At 44.5% G+C, this 20,067-nt stretch overlaps 1 protein-coding gene across 3 annotated transcripts in view; it reads right to left on the bottom strand.

Annotated features, from left to right (window-relative positions):
* The window catches only part of ERICH6B (glutamate rich 6B), a 311,898-nt gene that overhangs the window by 104,841 nt on the left and 186,990 nt on the right, over window positions 1-20,067 (bottom strand). For all 3 annotated transcript variants that reach the window (XM_073663846.1, XM_073663848.1, XM_073663847.1), the window contains 2 exons: window positions 18,655-18,719; window positions 8,840-8,988 (listed from right to left, as the gene is read on the bottom strand). In XM_073663846.1, coding sequence (XP_073519947.1) covers window positions 8,840-8,988; window positions 18,655-18,719 — 214 coding nt within the window. The remainder of the gene's footprint in view (window positions 1-8,839; window positions 8,989-18,654; window positions 18,720-20,067) is intronic.

Here is a 20,067-nt window from a genome sequence, read left to right as displayed (position 1 = left end):
GTGCATCCTGGTCCAACTCTGCCACCAGCACTGATTAGCAGCTTACTGTCAATATACAACGTACATTGAGAGCTGTGGAGTGGGCGGGGGAAGCTTTCTGAGCTATGCTACATCTAAAAACTGAAGCACCCATTAAACTACGTGATACATCACTGGATTCAGGGTCTCTTTTTCTACATTATGCTGCTCTCAGATGAGGTAGTAAAAACCTCCTGACAGATTCCCTTTAACAGTCAATAAAGGTTGTACAGAGGATATGTATATAATATATAGTACATAAGAGTGTGTGCAAAGGCATATGTTGCATGGGCCGGGAAGCCAAGCTCTTGTTCTGTCTGGCCATGTCCAGCACTGTAATGGTTGGCACAGTATGATCATTATGATCTTCTATGTTCTCCTCTGTGTGTGTGTAATATAATATAAAACAATTTAATATTTGCTTTTAAATGTAATGTAATTACAGGTAGCACAGCCAGACACAATCCACTATGTGCTGCAATGGAATATAATATCGCACTGCAATATTATTGCATCTCTGCACAACAAGTCATGTAGTTACAGCTTCTTGTCTGTCTAGTAAATATTGAGAACTCACATTGTAACCAGTGCTCATGAACGCTTTATAATAACCTTCACTGATAAATATTTTATATACTGCAGGAGCTCCTGGAAAGCCCTCTAGGAGAAAAGGATTAAGAACCACTCATAAAATAAAGTGAATATACTATGCAGTCATTCTTCAGAGCAGCAGAGAAAGAAATCGTACTAAAAATATTATTACCAGAGCATTTTATTTTCAGAAGCTATGTGTGATCCACACATTAAAAATGAAAAACTCTGGTCTATAGGGAATGAACTAGTCTTAGTCTGTTATTTACTGCCTCCTGACCTCGGGGACATATAAAATGTGTCACTGTGACCCAATCTGTTTGATTTATCTTAAGTATGAAGGTTGTGAACAAGCAGAAGAATTCATATTTTATGTACTCAGTTAAAATATTCCTCTGCCCATAGTATAGAAATCTTTTTTATTGTCTCAATCTACAGTGATACTGACACAGGGGGCTATATGAAATATCATCAAATCATGAAAGCGAGAAGGAAAGCACGGCCCCCAAAACAACTAGTACATCTTTCACATCTAAGTGTGGTGTGTGGCATTTGAAATAACCTTCTATAGCTCATAGAGACTCTTTTTTTATGACAAGTGAGCCGCAGATACATTGTGTAGAGAACGCCACAGGTCTGAACCCATGAAGATTCTTTTCGGCTGTGGAAAGACATTTCTCAAACCTATATCAACAGCATGCGACAGTCAGTAAAAGTTGCTGGTCACACCAGGCTTTATTTGAAGTTTGAAAGTTCTCAGTGAGGAGAAACTGAATTAAGTTTTAGTTATAATGAAAATGTGCAATGTTTTTGTACATGCTTTCTGTATATTTCTAAAGACAATCTGTCACTAGGTATATACTGCCAATTCTGAGAGCAGCAAAATGTAGAGACAGAGACTCTGATTCTAACGCTATGTCACTTATTGAGCTGCTTACTGTAGTTGTGATAAAACAGTGTTTTATCTGCTTCAGCTCTGATAGTCTTCTAACTGATGAGCTCCTGCTATCAAGTCCTCAATATTCAGGAGCTTTGGCAATCTAACTCCACAGCTTTTTGGCAGCCTCCTGCAGTGTAGACAGAAAGCTGTCAATCAATGGTATTGGTGAAGTCTGACAGAGCTCTTCAGTGAGAGGACTGCAGAGATTCAGCAGATAAAACAGCAAGGAGCACAGTAAAACCACCCATACACATTGCCCTAATGTCAGCATGATGACCATCTAATGTGTATGGGGGTCCAGGCAATTTTTTTTTTGGGGGGAGATATCGATCCAGCCAGTAAAAGACAGACTGAAGAGGGTAACCTGTGCAAAAAACAGTATGTGGTCCCGTTTGTGAGTCTGTGACAGATACTGCTTTTGATGTGGAAGTGGGCCCCTTTAATTCTTGGACTCCTGTACCATTTCCAGTATAAACAATCTGAAAACTAGGCAGCCAATTTCTGCTGCAGTCAAGATGTATTAACATATGGAGTTTCTTCAGGAGTCTGCCCCTTTGAAGGGATTGCCTAATTTTATGGAAATAAAATCTCAGGTTTACATTGGGCTCGGAAGCTACCCCCCTCCAAACGCAGAAAGTGCTGACTGTGCTTTACAGCTGACTCATCCCTGCTACTAATAAAGTAATTTAAAAGGAACCTGTCAAAACCTGGCAAAAAATGCTATTAACCTGCACATATAGGGTTAATTTGCAGTTTAATAGCGTTCAGAACCGTACACTTAAGTACTGCTGCCAGGAGGATATGAACTTTATTCCTCCCCGCATCATTCAGTCATAGAGACGACACTGGCACTGGTGTACACAGAGCGGCGGCTGTAACCTCGCCCCCGGCACTGACTGACAGCCGGCCCTAATGATGAGCCACTGTCAGTCAGTGCAGGGGCGAGGTTACAGCCACCGCTCTCTATACACAGAGAGCTCTGAAACCGTGCCGGCACCGCCCCTGTGACTGATCGCCAAACGCTGCCGGGGGGTTATAAAGTTCATATCATCCCAGCAGCAGGACTCAAATTGCGGGCACCGGGCAGGTTCAGAACGCTATTAACCTGGAGATTAATCCCATACAGTTATATGGAAAAGTTTGGGCACCCCTATTAATCTTAAGCTTAATGTTTTATAAAAATTGGTGTTTTTGCAACAGCTATTTCAGTTTGATATATGTAATAACTGTTGGACACAGTAATGTTTCTGCCTTGAACTGAGGTTTATTGTACTAACAGAAAATGTGCAATCTGCATTCAAACAAAATTTGACAGGTGCATAAGTATGGGCACCTCACCAGAAAAGTGACATTAATATTTAGTAGATCCTCCTTTTGCAAAAATAACAGCCTCTAGTCGCTTCCTGTAGCTTTTAATGATTTCCTGGATCCTGGATGAAGGTATTTTTGACCATTCCTCTTTACAAAACAATTCCAGTTCAGTTAAGTTTGATGGTCGCCGAGCATGGACAGCCCTCTTCAAATGATCCCACAGATGTTCAATGATATTCAGGTCTGGGGACTGGGATGGCCAATCCAGAACATTGTAATTGTTCCTCTGCATGAATGCCTGAGTAGATTTGGAGCGGTGTTTTGGATCATTGTCTTGCTGAAAGATCCATCCCCTGCGCAACTTCAACTTTGTCACTGATTCTTGAACATTATTGTCAAGAATCTGCTGATACTGAGTGGAGTCCATGCGTCCATCAACTTTAACAAGATTCCCGGTGCCGGCATTGGCCACACAGCCCCAAAGCATGATGGAACCTCCACCAAATTTTACTGTGGGTAGCAAGTGTTTTTCTTGGAATGCTGTGTTTTTTTGCCGCCATGCATAACGCCTTTTTGTATGACCAAACAACTCAATCTTGGTTTCATCAGTCCACAGGACCTTCTTCCAAAAAGAAATTGGCTTCTCCAAATGTGCTTTTGCATACCTCAGCCGACTCTGTTTGTGGCATGCTTGCAGAAACGGCTTCTTTCGCATCACTCTCCCATACAGCTTCTCCTTGTGCAAAGTGCGTTGTATAGTTGACCGATGCACAGTGACACCATCTGCAGCAAGTTGATGCTGCAGCTCTCTGGAGGTGGTCTGAGGATTGTCCTTGACTGATCTCACCATTCTTCTTCTCTGCCTTTCTGATGTTTTTCTTGGCCTGCCACTTCAGGCCTTAAAAAGAACTGTCCCTGTGTTCTTCCATTTCCTTACTATGTTCCTCACAGTGGAAACTGACAGGTTAAATTGCTGAGACAGCTTTTTGTATCCTTCCCCTGAACAACTATGTTGAATAATCTTTGTTTTCAGATCATTTGACAGTTGTTTTGAGGAGCCCATGATGCCACTCTTTAGAGGAGATTCAAACAGGAGAACAACTTGCAAGTGGCCACTTTAAGTAGCTTTTCTCATGATTGCATACACCTGGCTATGAAGTTCAAAGCTCAATGAGGTTACAAAACCAAAAAAAGTGCTTTAGTAAGTTAGTAAAAAGTAGGTAGGAGTATTTAAAACAAGAAAATTATAAGGGTGCCCATACTTATGCACCTGTCAAATTTTGTTTGAATGCAGATTGCACATTTTCTGTTAGTACAATAAACCTCATTTCAAGGCAGAAACATTACTGTGTCCAACAGTTACTACATATATCAAACTGAAATAGCTGTTGCAAAAACACCAATTTTTATAAAACATGAAGCTTAAGATTAATAGGGGTGCCGAAACTTTTTCATATAACTGTATTTGCAGCAGGTTAATATTGTTTTTACACGTGACAGGTTCCCTTTAATGAGGTTACCTGCCTTAGTAAACCCATTTTTAAAATGTATTCATTAGGCTAGGTCCACACTACCTTTGTGTACACTTTCGGGGGCATCCACAATAGGGCCCTACTGTATAGAAACCTAATACTGCATTGTATACATTTCTTTGCAGGCTCCTACTGTATAGTAAAGCACACCGCTGCTTTAACCTATACACTGTGTGCCGAATTATTAGGCAAATAAGTATTTTGATCACATGATACTTTTTATACATGTTGTCCTACTCCAAGCTGCATAGGCTTGAAAGCCAACTACCAATTTAGTAAATCTGGTGATGTGCATCTCTGTAATGAGGAGGCGTGTTGACTAATGACATCAACATCCTATATAAGGTGTGCTTAATTATTAGGCAACTTCCTTTCCTTTGACAAAATGGGTCAGAAGAGAGATTTGACGGGCTCTGAAAAGCCCAAAATTGTGAGATGTCTTGCAGAGGGATGCAGCAGTCTTGAAATTTCCAAACTTTTGAAGCGTGATCACCGAACAATGAAGCGTTTCATGGCAAATAGCCAACAGGGTCGCAAGAAGCGTGTTGGCCAAAAAAGGCGCAAAATAATTGCCCATGAATTGAGGAAAATCAAGCGTGAAGCTGCCAAGATGCCATTCGCCACCAGTTTTGCCATATTTCAGAGCTGCAACGTTACTGGAGTATCAAAAAGCACAAGGTGTGCGATACTCAGGGACATGGCCAAGGTAAGGAAGGCTTAAAAACGACCACCTTTGAACAAGAAACATAAGATAAAACGTCAAGAATGGGCCAAGAAATATCTTAAGACTGATTTTTGAAAGGTTTTATGGACTGATGAAATGAGAGTGACTCTTGATGGGCCAGATGGATGGGCCAGAGGCTGGATCAATAAAAAGCAGAGAGCTCCACTCCGACTCAGACGCCAGCAAGGTGGAGGTGGGGTACTGGTATGGGCTGGTATCATCAAAGATGAACTTGTGGGACCTTTTCGGGTTGAGGATGGAGTGAAGCTCAACTCCCAGACCTACTGCCAGTTTCTGGAAGACAACTTCTTCAAGCAGTGGTATAGGAAGAAGTCGGTATTGTTCAAGAAAAACATGATTTTCATGCAGGACAATGCTCCATCACATGCATCCAACTACTACACAGTGTGGCTGGCCAATAAAGGTTTAAAAGAAGAAAAAATAATGACATGGCCCCCTTGTTCACCTGATCTGAACCCCATAGAGAACCTGTGGTCCATCATAAAATGAGAGATCTACAGGGAGGGAAAACAGTACACCTCTCGGAACTGTTATGATCTGCAACATAGGCTAAGGAAAGATGGGGAGAGCTGTTCCTTGTGAACAGACCCGCCTTCGTCCTCGGCTAGTCTGAACGGAGACCTATAGAGAAAGGGAGGGGTCCCTAAAGGAACTAAGGAATGGGACAAAAATGGGACACCTAACAGAAGTTGTTGCAGAGCAAAAGATAAACTGACAAAATGTACTAGAGGTCCCAGAGGACCAAGCAAACTAGAGAGAGATAGGCACAAAAGCACCTGGCTAGAGAGACAGTCAAAACAACACTGAAGTCCAGCAAAGCCAGAAGGGCGGAGCTGGAATATATAGGCAGATGGTCACGTGACCGCAAAACACAAGATAGAAACAAAAACAAATAGGAGGGTTCTAACAGAAACAGTGTCTGGGAGGCTGTGATGGCTGCTGCTCGTAATGTTGATCGAAAACAGATCAAGCAGCTGACAGAATTTATGGATGGAAGGCTGTTGAGTGTCATCATAAAGAAAGGTGGCTATATTGATCACTAATTTTTTTGTTTTTTTGTTTTTGCATGTCAGAAATGTTTATTTCTAAATTTTGTGCACTGATATTGGTTTACCTGGTGAAAATAAACAAGTGAGATGGGATTATATTTGGTTTTTATTAAGTTGCCTATAATTTGGCACAGTAATAGTTACCTGCATTAACAGATATCCTCCTAAGATAGCCAAATCTAAAAAAAAAACACTCCAACTTCCAAAAATATTAAGCTTGGATATTTATGAGTCTTTTGGGTTGATTGAGAACATAGTTGTTGATCAATAATAAAAATAATCCTCTAAAATACAACTTGCCTAATAATTCTGCACACAGTGTACAGTTAAACAAGCAGTATGCAGTGGCATACTGACTAGGCGGATTCTGTAAGACCCCACTTTGTGTCTGCATCTGGTGAATGGTCTCCTATGGTACTGTTACAGAAAAGCTCCCAATGGATTCTGTAGGCGGAGTGTGTAAGGGGACAAGTGAGCGAGAATACACACAGTAATGCCTAAAACGAATGTCTGCAAGTGAATATCGCCATCTACTTTCCAAAGATGATAAAAAAGGAGAAGGCAGAGAGCTACATTAGTAGGAACTGAAGAGTGAAGTACACGTCCCCTGAGGAAAGAGATTGGAGGACACGCCAGGTTAGGTGACAGCTGCGGTGCAGTTAATAATTATAAAAGGCCCAGGAAGGCCAAGAAGGGGAGGAGTTGGCCCTGTACCTGTAGCAGGATGGTCGTGTGAGCAGCAGAGTTGGCTTATAGCAGCCATTACAAGAGACCAGACCTGAGAGACCGGACCCGAGTGAAGGCCTAAGAGACCAGACCAGAGTGAAGACCCAAGAGACCAGACCAGAGTGAAAACCTAGGAGACTAGACAAGGAGACAAGACACCCCAGTTGTGCGATCCGAGTCATATGAGCAGAACCAGAACTGGGAGAGACGATCGGGCTGATGGAGAGAGACATTCGTATAAGCCGTAACCCCCGGTATGGTACAGAGGAGGAGGAAAAGGATCGTAGCGGTGCTTTAGGAAACGGAGGGTGCCAGCATGTCGGTAAGCAAAGTGACCCATCGATACGGCACTTGCGGCCTCACGGGGAGTAACAGATTTCTGTTGGGGCCTGTACAGTGCTTCATATTGCTTGGAGAGTGGCGACAGCGACGGGCCCGTTAGTGACAGTGACGTGTGTCACCCAGGGGGAATATAGGGGACTCAGTACCCGGGCCTTTTACCTTGTTTAGGAGGTCACGGCAGTCGGCTCCCGGGTCCGTACTCTGGGTCTCTCTTTAAAAAGGGGTTTTAGTGTACAGTTTGTCTCGAGACGCCACCTGTGGTTTCTGGTAATGGTTACCGGTGCTGCTGCAGAACTCCGGGGGTGATAGGATGGCAGCTGGGATGTTCCTGCTCCCCACAGGCGCAGCGGGCCCCCGGGGCAGTATAGGTGCAGATGGTAGTGATGCTGGGGCTTTTAGTGCAGGAGAAATGGCGCAGCAGGAGTAACTGACAGAGACAGGGGATTCACTTCAGTACCTTTACTGATGCAGGTGTCAGGTACGGTCCAGGGTACTTGGTAGGAAGGATGCACTTCAGGACTTCTCCCCAGTGAGCGGGTATAAGGCCTCCTGGTCCATGTCTCCCTCTCTCTAAGCTCCTGGCCAGCCTGCAACTGGGCCTAGCTTCTGTGTCATGCTGTTCCTTCACCTGTCGCTTGGTAGTAGGACCTTTTTCTGGCAACCACTATCCCTGGACGCCGGGGCCTTCGTGGTTCCTAGTCCTGTCAAGGGTTTAGCTTCAGGTCGACCAGGGACTTGTAGTCCTCCTGGTATGATGGTGATCCCTACTGGGTATAAAGGACCCTGTAGGCGCGGACCCGGTGTCCGGTTCGTGTCTTGGGGTGAGCCTATGATGCTCCTCTGCCCCCTCAACTCCTCTCTCCTCTCCTCTTTGCCTCCGGCCACACTCGGGGCCCTCAATACAGCAGCAGACGTGCTGAGTCTTCACTGCTCTCAGTGGCAGCACACTCTCTGAACTACTAACTCCCTGGCTCCACCCTCCATATATATATCCCTATCCTCTGGTGGTATGAGGTGGAAGGGTGAAGGTGTCTGCATGTAATGAGGGCCTCTTGTGGAGAAGTCCTTCCATGCACCCTTTTGGGTCCTGTGGTACCTGTGAACAGCAGGGTGCCACAGACGCACCCTAGGTCGAGGAATTAGGACCGATACGTTACTGACGACAATAGTTGCTTAGTTGTGAATATAGAGCAGCAGCGTGTAAATAATATTGTGTAAATGCCCTGTTTTAGCTGTATTAGCGTGTTCTTAACTTGCTATAATTCACTGTATTGCCGCTGATTATTTCTTCACAATTGATATTGTGCCGTAGGCACTAAGTACATTTATATTAGTGTTTATCAAATAAACAGCTGTTGGTTAAGTACCACTGTCTCCTCATTCTCTGCGCCGTTGCATCAGTGTACCTGTCAACAAGTGCACGGACGCAGTGCGCACATAGCCTTACACAGACACATTTCAATGGGAATTATGTAATCCTTAATTTTGCTGAGGGAACACTGTAGGAGGATTAAAAATTTACTGCCTAGTTCCCCCACAATTTACAGCTGATGCCAAGGTATCTTTTGTTTTTAACTTCACTTACTTTTATAAATTCATTATCCAGAATAGGAATAAAATAGTTGTCAATGTTGTTGACTTGATCCGAAAATGCATTATCAGATAGTGCAGAGTTTGTGATGGCGTCATTAGCTGATGCCAGAGTAAAAGATATTTTCTCCATCAAAAAAAGAGCTGAAACAAAAATTAATAAAATATGAATATTATTTCATTTACATATTTTCACATTTTGTCACTTATCGTTTTATTTAACACAGCTATAGATAGTGACAAAAGTATTAGTACTCTGAAATGAACATCATACAGTGCTTCCTCAGGTAACAATTTGACTAAAGTTATAATATTTTTAATGAGACAATAATTTCTTTATCCTTATTTATAATACTGCTCTGTACATGTTCTGTGCATTATTCAACCTATACTACATATATTGTACTCTACCTGTACTACATGTACTGTACTGCTCTTTATCTATACTACATGTACTGTCCTTTGTTCCTACTTGTACAGTACTGCTCTCTATTTTACATGTACTATCCTTTGTTTCTACCAGCTGTAGGGTGGCGGTGTTCACACCATGCAGTAACTGAGGCAGTGACCCACGCAAGTCCAACATAAGCAGCTTTTATTCAGCAAAACTCACAGGTAAACAGAAAGTCTTCCGGTTCGCAGCCGGGTTAACACAAGTCCATAACAATGGTTTCCGGGGGCAACAGCTGCGCCGGGCCGCTCAGAGCCTGACAGGTGCAGAGCCTTCCAAGGCGTGGGTTCAGCTACTCACAGGCCTGCTGAGGTTTCCTGCTATGCTCCTAGCAGGTCCCAATACTGAATACCACTAACCCTTAATGCAGGGTTTTTAAAAGACCTGTGGCAAGAGCCACTGGAAAACCTGGGTTGGAGGGAGGAGCCCGCCCCACTGCCTTCCTGGAGTCTCCCCCAAGAAATGAAGGCCCTTAATCTGCCTTAGCCAGATAGCCTGACCAGGTCAATGCTCACCTTCATTCCTGCATTGCAGCCGCAGCAGTGTCTGTGACTGCAATGCACTCCAATGGATTTAATAGGTCTCTGTACACATTCTGGGGCATATATAACGTCCCTCGTGTACGATCCCAGTCACTGCCTCACATATCCCCCCCCTCTGTTCAAACTTGTGGGGTTGAACATTTGTCACCTTACAGTGTGCCCGGGACAGGGCATCCGCGTTTGCCAGCGACTTCTACAGAGAGACTGAAATTTTTGGAGTGACAGAAACCGCCTGGTAACTTGCGCTGGGTTTGGGATCAGTACGATGGGGCTAACCCATTCACTCCGTGATTCCTCGATGACTCCTAACTGGAGCATTTGTTTTACCTCAGCCGTGCCGGCTTGCCTCCGGGCTTCGGGTACCCGGTACGGTCTCATTCGTACCCTTACCCCAGGTTCGGTGACAATGTCATGTTGGAGAACCGCAGTCCTACCCGGTAGCCCTGAGAACATGTTGGTATTCTGCTGCACCAGCGAGCGAGCCTCCCGTCACTGCTGTTGAGTGAGAGCATCACTTATCCTGACCTCTCCCCCGGACGCACCCCTGGCTGAGGGTACACGTACTATCACCCGATCGCCCTTGTTGAAAGACCTGACCATGGCTCTTTTATTATATGTACGCCAGGGCATCTAACAGATGTCCTTTGACGATGGGCATGACCGCCGCAATCTGGTCCTGCATACTAGCCACGGGTTCAACTATACTCCTATGTGGTGTCGGCTCTTGTTCCCACGTCTCTTTGGCTACGTCTAACAGACCCCTAGGGTGTCTGCTGTACAATAACTCAAAGGGAAAGAACCCTGTAGAAGCCTGGGGTACCTCATGGACGGCGAACATCAAATAGGGTAGTAACTTGTCCCAATCCCTTCCGTCCTTAGAAAACACCTTTTTTAATATGGACTTGAGGGTTTTATTGAGCCGTTCTACTAGCTCGTCGGTTTGAGGGTGGTACACCGAGGTGCGCAATTGTTTTATTTTTAGCAGTCTGAACAGTTCTCTCATCACCTTGGACATAAAAGGGGTCTCTTGATCCGTCAGGATCTCCTTAGGTAGCTCAAGGCGACAGAACATGGCAAACAGCTCCCGTGCAATCAGTTTCGCCGAGGTGTGGCATAGCGGTATAGCCTCCGGGTACTGGGTGGCACAGTTGACGACCACAAGTATATGTTGGTGGCCACGAGCGGATTTTACAATGGGCCCTTCCAAGTCTATTGCAATCCGTTCAAACGGTACCTCAATCACTGGCGGAGGTACCAATGGGCTATGGAAGCTTGCGGTGGGTGTGGTCAGCTGACATTCGGGGCAGGATTCACAGTACTTTTGAACCTCCGCGTAAATCCCCAGCCAAAAGAACCGCTGCAAGATACACTCTTGCGTCTTTTTAACCCCTAAGTGTCCACCCAGCAGGTGTGTGTGTGCCATCTCCAGAACCGCCCGACGGTACGACTGAGGTACCATTAACTGTTCCACGACCTCGTCCCTGATTTTATCTACCCTACAAAGCAACTCACCGTTGACCACCATGCGTGGAATCACAGTATTTACACCGGGCTTTTGAGCTACACCATTTACCTCTAACACCCTTTTCCGCGCCCGAGTCAGGGTGGGATCCTGTAGCTGGGCTGTCCCAAAAGTGCCCCGGGACACCTCCAGCTCGGGGATCAATGGGGTCTCTTCGACCTCTTCTGCCAGAACCTCTAGGGGAAACCTATCGGGGTTACACTCTGTCCCTAGGTCGGACACCCCTACGGCAGGTACCCTTGACTGAGGTTCTTCGGGTACAGTAATAAATTTTATGGGGAAGAGTGATTTTTGTTTTCCCACAGAGTCCAGAACAGGGGCAAGTCTCTTCCCAACACAGTCCCATAGGGAAGAGTTTTTACCACCCCCACCACGTGTTTCGTGTCCCCACCTGGCGTGGACAACACTACTTCTGCAGTTGGGTATTCTCGGAGGTCCCCATGGATACACACAACCCTGACTGTCCGTCCTCTGGGGTTGTCTCCTGCCACCAGCGACTCATGTACAAAAGTCACTAGGCTCCCCGAGTCTAAGAGGGCCTCCGTTGGGTACCCATTAACCAGTACCTGGCACAGTTGGGGTTCACTGTTTGGGGGGTCGGCACTCGCAGAGTAGACGGTCTGGGTGTACAGTGAGACCCGGCGGTTATACCCACAGTCCATGGGCTCTGTAGTCAGGGGGCAGTTAGCAACCATGTGTCCCGGCCCCTGACACCGCCAGGTACTGTTAGATCTTGTGACCTTTTGGGAGGGAACCGGTATCCTGTCACTCTCATCCTGGGGTTCCCCTTCAGCCCGGGTATGGTGCTGACTGTCCTCAGCAGAGGGACGCGACCCCTTTCCCGGTTCCTGGTCTGGCAGGGTCCAGCATGACAGCCGGGAGGGGGCAGAGTCCCGTATAAAGTCCTGAGTGGCCGAGTACCGCTCGATCAGGCCGACCACCTGGTCGAGGGTGCCGGGGTCCCCTTGCCCCACCCATCGTTGGATAGCGGCCGGCAGAGTCCTCACCAATCGGTCGACCACCACCCTCTCCACCATCTGGGCTGGAGTCAAAGACTCAGGCTCTAGCCACCTCTTTACCAGCTGCAGAAGGTCATAAGCCTGAGACCGGGTGGGTCGGGTCGCCACATAGGCCCATGAAATACGTGCTGAGCCCTCACGTATGTATTGACCCCCAGTCGGGCAAGAATCTCACCTTTGAGCCTCTGGTAGTCCTGGACGTCCTTCCGGCTGAGGTCGAAGTAGGCCTTCTGGGCTTCGCCGACCAAACACGGAGCCACCACTTCCCACTGGCCGGCTGGTAGGTTTTCCCGCTCTGCTGTGCGTTCGTAGATGGTCAGGAAGGCTTCCATGTCGTCCTCTGGTCCCATCTTCCTCAACGCTGAGCGAACTTTGTCCCGGGCCTCTTGACGTTCCGGGATTGTCATTGTGGCCATTTCCCACAGGTCAAGCAATCTGTTGCAGCATCAGTTCATTTGTTTTTTTCTGCTGCTGGTACAGTAGCTGCTGCTGTTGATTATGCTGCTGTTCCCGCTCCTGCTGTTGCCACTGGAGACTCAGGTGCTGATCCTGCTGTTGCCGCTCGAGACTCTGGTGCTGCTCCTGCTGTTGCTGATGAGACTGCACCTGCTGCTGCTGGGTGAGTACCAGCTGCTTTAACAGCTCCTCCATTTTGTCATCGGGGTGGGGCTGAAAGGTGGTAGGCCGGATTGTTGTCATGCAGCTGCCGGTGGGGTATGCCTCAGTCACAATGCAGTAACTGAGGCAGTGACCCAAGCAAGTCCAACATAAGCAGCTTTTGTTCAGCAAAACTTACACAGGTAAACAGAAAGTCCTCCGATTCGCAGCCGGGTTAACACAAGTCCATAACAACGGTTTCCAGGCCGCTCAGAGACTGACAGGTGCAGAGCCTTCCCATGCGTGGGTTCAGCTACTCACAGGCCCGCCGAGCTTTCCTGCTACGCTCCTAGCAGGTCCCAACACTGAACACCACTAATCCTTAATGCAGGGTTTTTAAAGGACATGTGGCAAGAGCCACTGGAAAACCCGGGTTGGAGGGAGGAGGCCGCCCCGCTGCCTTCCTGTAGCCTCCCCCAAGAAATGAAGGCCCTGCCGGGTTTTACTTAATCTGCCTTAGCCAGATAGCCTGACCAGGTCAATGCTCATCTTCATTCCTGCATTGCAGCCGCATCTGTGTCTATGACTGCAATGCACTCCAATGGATTTAATAGGTCTCTGTACACATTCTGGGGGATACATAACATCCCTCGTATACGATCCCAGTCACTGACTCACACTGTACAGTATTGCTCTCTATCTTACATGTACTGTCCTGCTTTCTACCTGTACAGTATGGATTTTTATCTGAGCTACATGTTCTGTGCTGTTCTCTACATGTACTACATGTGCTGCACTGCTCTGCATCTGTACTTCATTTATTATACTGCTCTGTACCTTTAATACATATACTGTACTGATTTCTATCTATACTATATATACCATACTGTTCTCTACTGCACTATATGTACTGTACTGCTCTCTCTCTGTACTACATGTATTGTACTGACCTCTACCTGTAATATTATTATTATTTATTATTATAGCGCCATTTATTCCATGGAGCTTTACATGTGAAAAAGGGGGTATACATAGCAAAAACATTTACATAATCTTAACAAAACGAGTCAGCGACTGGTACAGGAGGAGAGAGAACCCTGCCCGCGAGGGCTCACAATCTACAAGGGATGCATGAGGATACAGTAGGAGGGGGTAGAGGTGGTCATCCAGCAATGTGGTGGAGCGGTGGTTACAGCAGGTTGTAGGCTTGTCGGAAGAGGTAGGTCTTCAGGTTTCTTTTGAAGAAAGAAGACTCCACGGTAGACGAGAGTCTGATTTGTTGAGGTAGAGAGTTCCAGAGAAGGGGGAAGTGCGGGAGAAATCTTGTATGTGGGAAGAGGAAATATGAGGGGAGTAGAGCAGGAGATCTTGTGAGGATCGGAGGTTGCGTGCAGGCAGGTACTGGGAGACTAGATCACAGATGTATGGAGGAGGCAGGTTGTGGATGGCTTTGTATGCCAAGGATAGGGTTTTAAACTTGAGTCTCTGGGCAATGGGGAGCTAGTGAAGGGATTGGCAGAGGGGAGAGGCCGGGGAATAGCGGGGGGACAGGTGGATTAGTCGAGCGGCAGAGTTTAGGATAGATTGGAGGGGCGCGAGAGTGTTCAAAGGGAGGCCACAGAGCAGGAGGTTGCAGTAGTCGAGGCGGGAGATGATAGGGGCAAGCACTAGTGTTTTTGCAGAGTCTTTGCTGAGGAATGCGCGGATGTGGGAGATATTTTTGAGTTGGAGTCGGTAGGAAGTGGAAAGGGCTTGGATATGTGGTTTGAAGTAGAGATCAGAGTCCAGGGTTACCCCAAGGCAGTGAGCTTGTGGGACTGGGGAGAGTGAACAGCCATTGACGTTGATGGATAGGTCAGATGGGGGGGATGAATGAGAGGGTAGAAAGATGACGAATTCTGTTTTATCCATGTTAAGTTTTAGAAATCTGGCAGAGAAGAAGTATGAGATAGCGGACAGACATTGTGGGATTTTGGTTAGTAGGGAGGAGATATCGGGTCCAGAGAGGTAGATCTGTGTGTCATCAGCATAGAGGTGATACTGAAAGCCGTGAGACTCTATGAGCTGTCCCAGGCCAAAGGTGTAGATGGAGAAAAGCAGAGGTCCTAGAACTGAACCTTGGGGGACACCGACAGGTAGGGGGCGAGATGAGGAGGTGGTGCGTGAGTGGGAGACGCTGAATGTCCTGTCTGTTAGGTATGAGGAGATCCAAGATAGGGCCAAGTCCGTTATGCCAAGAGATGAGAGACTCTGTAGTAAGAGGGAATGGTCGACTGTGTCGAAGGTAGATGACAGGTCTAGGAGGAGGGGGACAGAGTTGTGTCGCTTGGATTTGGCGGATAATAGGTCGTTGGTGACTTTGGTCAGGGCAGTTTCAGTCGAGTGATGCGGTCGGAAGCCAGATTGTAAGCAGTCGAAGAGGGAACATAAGGAGAGATGGGAGGACAGTTCAAGGTGGACATGTTGTTCTTTTAAGGCATAAGGCAGAAGTGATTTGGGGCGGTAGCTAGTCAGAGAGGATAGGTCAAGGTAGGGCTGCTTGAGGATGGGTGTGATTGAGGCGTGTTTGAAACATAAGGGGAAGACACCGGTTGTTAGTGACAGGTTGAAGAGGTGGGTTAGGGTTGGGATGAAGACTGTAATAAGTTTAGGGATGAGTTGTGATGAGATTGGGTCAAGTTCGCAGGTGGTGAGGTGTGATTTGGAGAGTAAAGAGGAGACGACGTTCTGTAATGGTGGAGAAGTGGGGTTTGGAGGAGGAAGGTTGAGTAGATATGAGGAAGGGTTATGGGGACTTTAGGCAAAAGCTTTGTCTGATGGTGTCAATCTTCTGCTTGAAGAATGAGGCAAAGTCTTCGGCTGAGATGAGAGAAGAGGGAGGAGGCGCTGGGGGACAGAGGAGAGAATTGAAGTACTACATGTACTGCTCGTTTTTCTACCTGTACTACATATAATTTACTGCTCTCAACCTGCACTGAATGAAAATGGACTGTTTTCTAACTAAACTACATGTACTGTATTGCTCTCTGCCTGCACTATATGTACTGTACTGCTTTCTACCTATATTGAATGTACTGTTCTCAACCTATACTACATGTACTGTACTGCTCTCTACCTGTACTATAGATTAGTCTGGAAGGGGAAAGGGGAAAAGGATGTGTGAATAAAAATTAACTTTTATTTCTTTATTAACAGATAATATATGTTAAAACCATTGAATCCACATACATCTGATTAAGGATGTTTATTTTGGGTCACAGCTATAGAAGTTGGTATATAATTATCAGAGCTGTGACCCACTAGGTCCTGATTGTAATGATAGGATATAGAGATATTACATGAATTTTAGATAGGATTCCTGACCGTTGTCCCTTATAAATTACTGGTCAGGTTAATTGACCTCCATATTAATTGTGTATAGGGTCACAGATTGTTAGAACCACATAGGAGATATGTGTTATACTGCTTTCAACTGGTGCTACATACAGTGAGGGGCATACTGTATGTAGGCATATATTGTCTATTCATATTAGTTTTTTTATTATAAGTGCATAGGTAGATGAGAGCTGGTTGAATGACCACAATGGTCATCAGATCTTACTGGGATAGACTTATTCTTTTCGGGAGTTATCAAAGATTAGGTATATTCAAGAAAACCATGCACATTTGATAACATGATTAAACTGTATACCTACTTCTGTAACCCCATGTTTAATGCTTACCAGCACTATATATACCTTACCATGTGTACTGATCTGCTCATAATTTGTACTATATGTACTGTACTGTTAAACTACCTGTATTATATGCATTATACTGCTCACAACCTGTACTGCATGTACCGTAATGCTCTTCTTGTTATTTGTATTTGTTATAGATTTAATATACAAACAATGACTAGTTTTTTATAACTGTGGTCTCAAGTTACAATGAATGTTCTAAATGTTGGACATTGACCGAATTGTTGTGATTTGAGCTCTGCATGCCACTATTTTTTCAATTGAAGTGCAGACATTCAGATTTAATTAAAGGGGTTGAACAAAAATATTCTGTGAAACATTTAGGAATTGCAATCATTTTTCTTTTCAGTTAGCCATTAAAAGGTATCAAACACTGTAGACTCTCAAATTATAATAGTTTTCTATCTACTGGCTAACATAGTATAAAGATATATTTTTCCTGTATCAAATATTTTTCTGAAAAGCCTCCTCATTTCAGGGGCTCAAAAGTAATTGGACAAATTAACTTTACCATAAATAAAATGTTTATTTTTAATACTTTGTAGAAAATCCTTTGCAGGCAGTGACTGCCTGAAGTCTGGAAACCATGGATGTCACCAAACACTACTTTGTGATGCTTCACCAGGCCTTTATTGCAGCTGACTTCAGTTGTTGTTCATTTGTGGGTTTTCTGCCTTATGTTTTGTCTTAAGCATGTGAAATGCTGCTCAATGGGGTTGAGACCTGGTGATTGACTCAGTCATTGCAGAATATTCTACTTCTTTGCCATAGAAAATTCCTGGGTTGCTTTCACAGTATGTTTTGGCTCATTGTCCATCTGTACTGTGAAGCACGGTCCAATCAACCTTGCTGCATTTGGTTGAATATGAGCAGAACGTAAAGCCCTGTAACTTCAGAATTCATCCGGCTGATCCTGCCTTCAGTCACATCATCAATAAACACTAGTGACCCAGTGCCATTGGAAACCATGCATGCCCATACCATCACACTGCCTCCACCATGTTTTACAGAAGATGTGGTGTACTTTGGATCATTATCCGTTCCAAGCCTTCTCCATACTTTCTTCTTCACATCATTCTGGTACAAGTTGATCTTAATTTCATCTGTCCAAAGAATGCTTTTCCTGAACTGGGCTGGCTTCTTTAGATATTTTTTTGGCAAAGTCTAATCTGGCCTTTCTATTTTTAAGGCTGATTAATGGTTTGCATCTTGTGGTGAGCCCTGTGTATTTGCTGTCATGAAGTCTCCTATTTATGGTAGACTTAGATACTGAAACACCTACTTTCTGGAGAGCGTTCTTCACGTGGGTAAATGTTATGAAGGGGTTCTTCTTCATGATGGAAAGGATTCTGTGATCATTCACCACTGTTGTCTTCCGTGGAAGTCCAGGTCTTTTTGAGTTCCCAAGACCACCAGTACGCTTTTTTTTGCACAATGTACCAAACTGTTGATTTGGCCACTTCTAATATTTCTGCTCTCTGTCTGGTGGATTTCTTTTTCTTTTGCAGCCAAATGATAGTCTATTTTTCTTCCATTGAGAGCTCCTTTGACCGCATGTTGTGGGTTCACAGCAACAGCTTCCAAATGCAAATACCACACCTGGAATCAGATCCATACCTTTTACCTGCTCAATTGATGATGGATTAATGCCACCCAATAAAGAGCTTTTGAGATAATTGTCCAATTACTTTTGGTTAATTTAAAAAGAGGCCCTACATATTAAAGAACTGTAATTCCTAAACCCTTTTAGGATGTGGATACCCTCAAATTAAATATTGCTTATATAACTGTATCTTTTAGTAAACAGCTAAAATGCAAGAATTTGTGTCACTGTCCAAATATTTCTGGATCTAACTGTATATTCAGCCTTAATATGCAGCTATTTAAGCTATTTGTAATATAATAGATTTCAATAGTCTACATACAATATCATACTTACATCCATATGTGCTCATATGGTTTGCTAGATTTGTCATGTAATTCTCAGTGTCTTTTTTCTTTATCCTGAATAAACATTTTAAATCAGATTATTAGCATATAAAAGACTGAAATGTTCAATAGTTATATTCAATAAACTTTATATCTATATCATCCTTTAATTCAAATATCTAATAATCCCAATGGTGTGCAACTACATTTCTCAACATTAAAATTGCAACACCAAGAAGGAAAAGTCATGAATTTATGGAAGTCACAAGACTGATGGACATGTTAATCATATGCAAATGATAAAAAAATAAAACCAACATTTTCAAACCATCTCGATTTTTTCAGTATCAAGTACGAATGCCACGAGCATAAACCTAAACACAAACATTTTTACATGCTATCAATGAAGTTATTAATGGTTGTCTGAGGATTGTTCTGCTACGCTGAATGCACTTGTGCAAGCAAATCATCAAGATCTGCTGCCACAAGCTGCCTTTACAATTGCCGACCAATCCAATGATATCTCCCATTAAGCACATCTGAGACAAGTCCAGAGATGCTGCAAGCCATGGTAGCATGGCCACATAGGCTGCTCATAGTAACATGAGCAACATGCGGATTAGCAGTGTCACGTTGAAATAAGGCTCCTGGGACATTTTGGAGAAACTTGTGTACCATTGGTTCCATGACCAAATTAATGTAACACTGAGCTGTTAGTGAGTGTATCTGGAATGGTGACTTTTGTGGCCCAGCTGCCATACATTATTCAACCCCACAGCATAATCTCAGGAGTAGGGCCAGTGTGATGGCCCATCATAAAGGCCTTTTCGTGGCATAGCCCAAATGGTCTCCAGATGAAACTCTGGGTATCATTGAGTCCAAGACAAAAGCAGGACACATTGCTGAATAGGACAGACCAGCCTCCATTGCTGTCTTGCTCTGCATCTTGTTAGTCTTTGAGAGCAGTAGTGTAAGGTCAATGGTGCACCTATGGCTGGACTATAACCAATCTATAGAAAGTGTAGGTGAAGAGGACTAAAATCTTCAAGTTTATTTCAGGAATATGCATTTAGACAGGGCAGCTCAGTCAGCAAAACCAATGTGTTTGGCCAGAAGGTCTTAATTATGGTTTCCATAATTCCACGATTTTTCCTTCTAGGTGTTAGAATGTTAAATGTTGAGGGGTATATTTCATAGTAGCATCTATGTTTGACAATATTATTAGTAGATTGTTTACTACTATAGAATGAGTATAATTAATACATTGTATATTTTTAATTGTATGTCTTTAAGTTTAGGAAATTGTTAACATACCCTAATACTCATGAACCGTTGCTAATATTTAGCATGCCCAATAGTTAAGTTCTCTCTGGTTCATCTCACATCTTACACCTTCATCTTATGATGCATACGTGGCCACTGC

Source organism: Phyllobates terribilis, unplaced genomic scaffold, assembly GCF_046119375.1.
Source record: "Phyllobates terribilis strain yellow unplaced genomic scaffold, ASM4611937v1 Scaffold_2__4_contigs__length_985480577, whole genome shotgun sequence".
NCBI classification, from domain to species: domain Eukaryota; kingdom Metazoa; phylum Chordata; class Amphibia; order Anura; family Dendrobatidae; genus Phyllobates; species Phyllobates terribilis.
The sequence above is the reverse complement of the archived record's forward strand: the minus strand, read 5'-3'. Positions and strand labels throughout refer to the sequence as shown.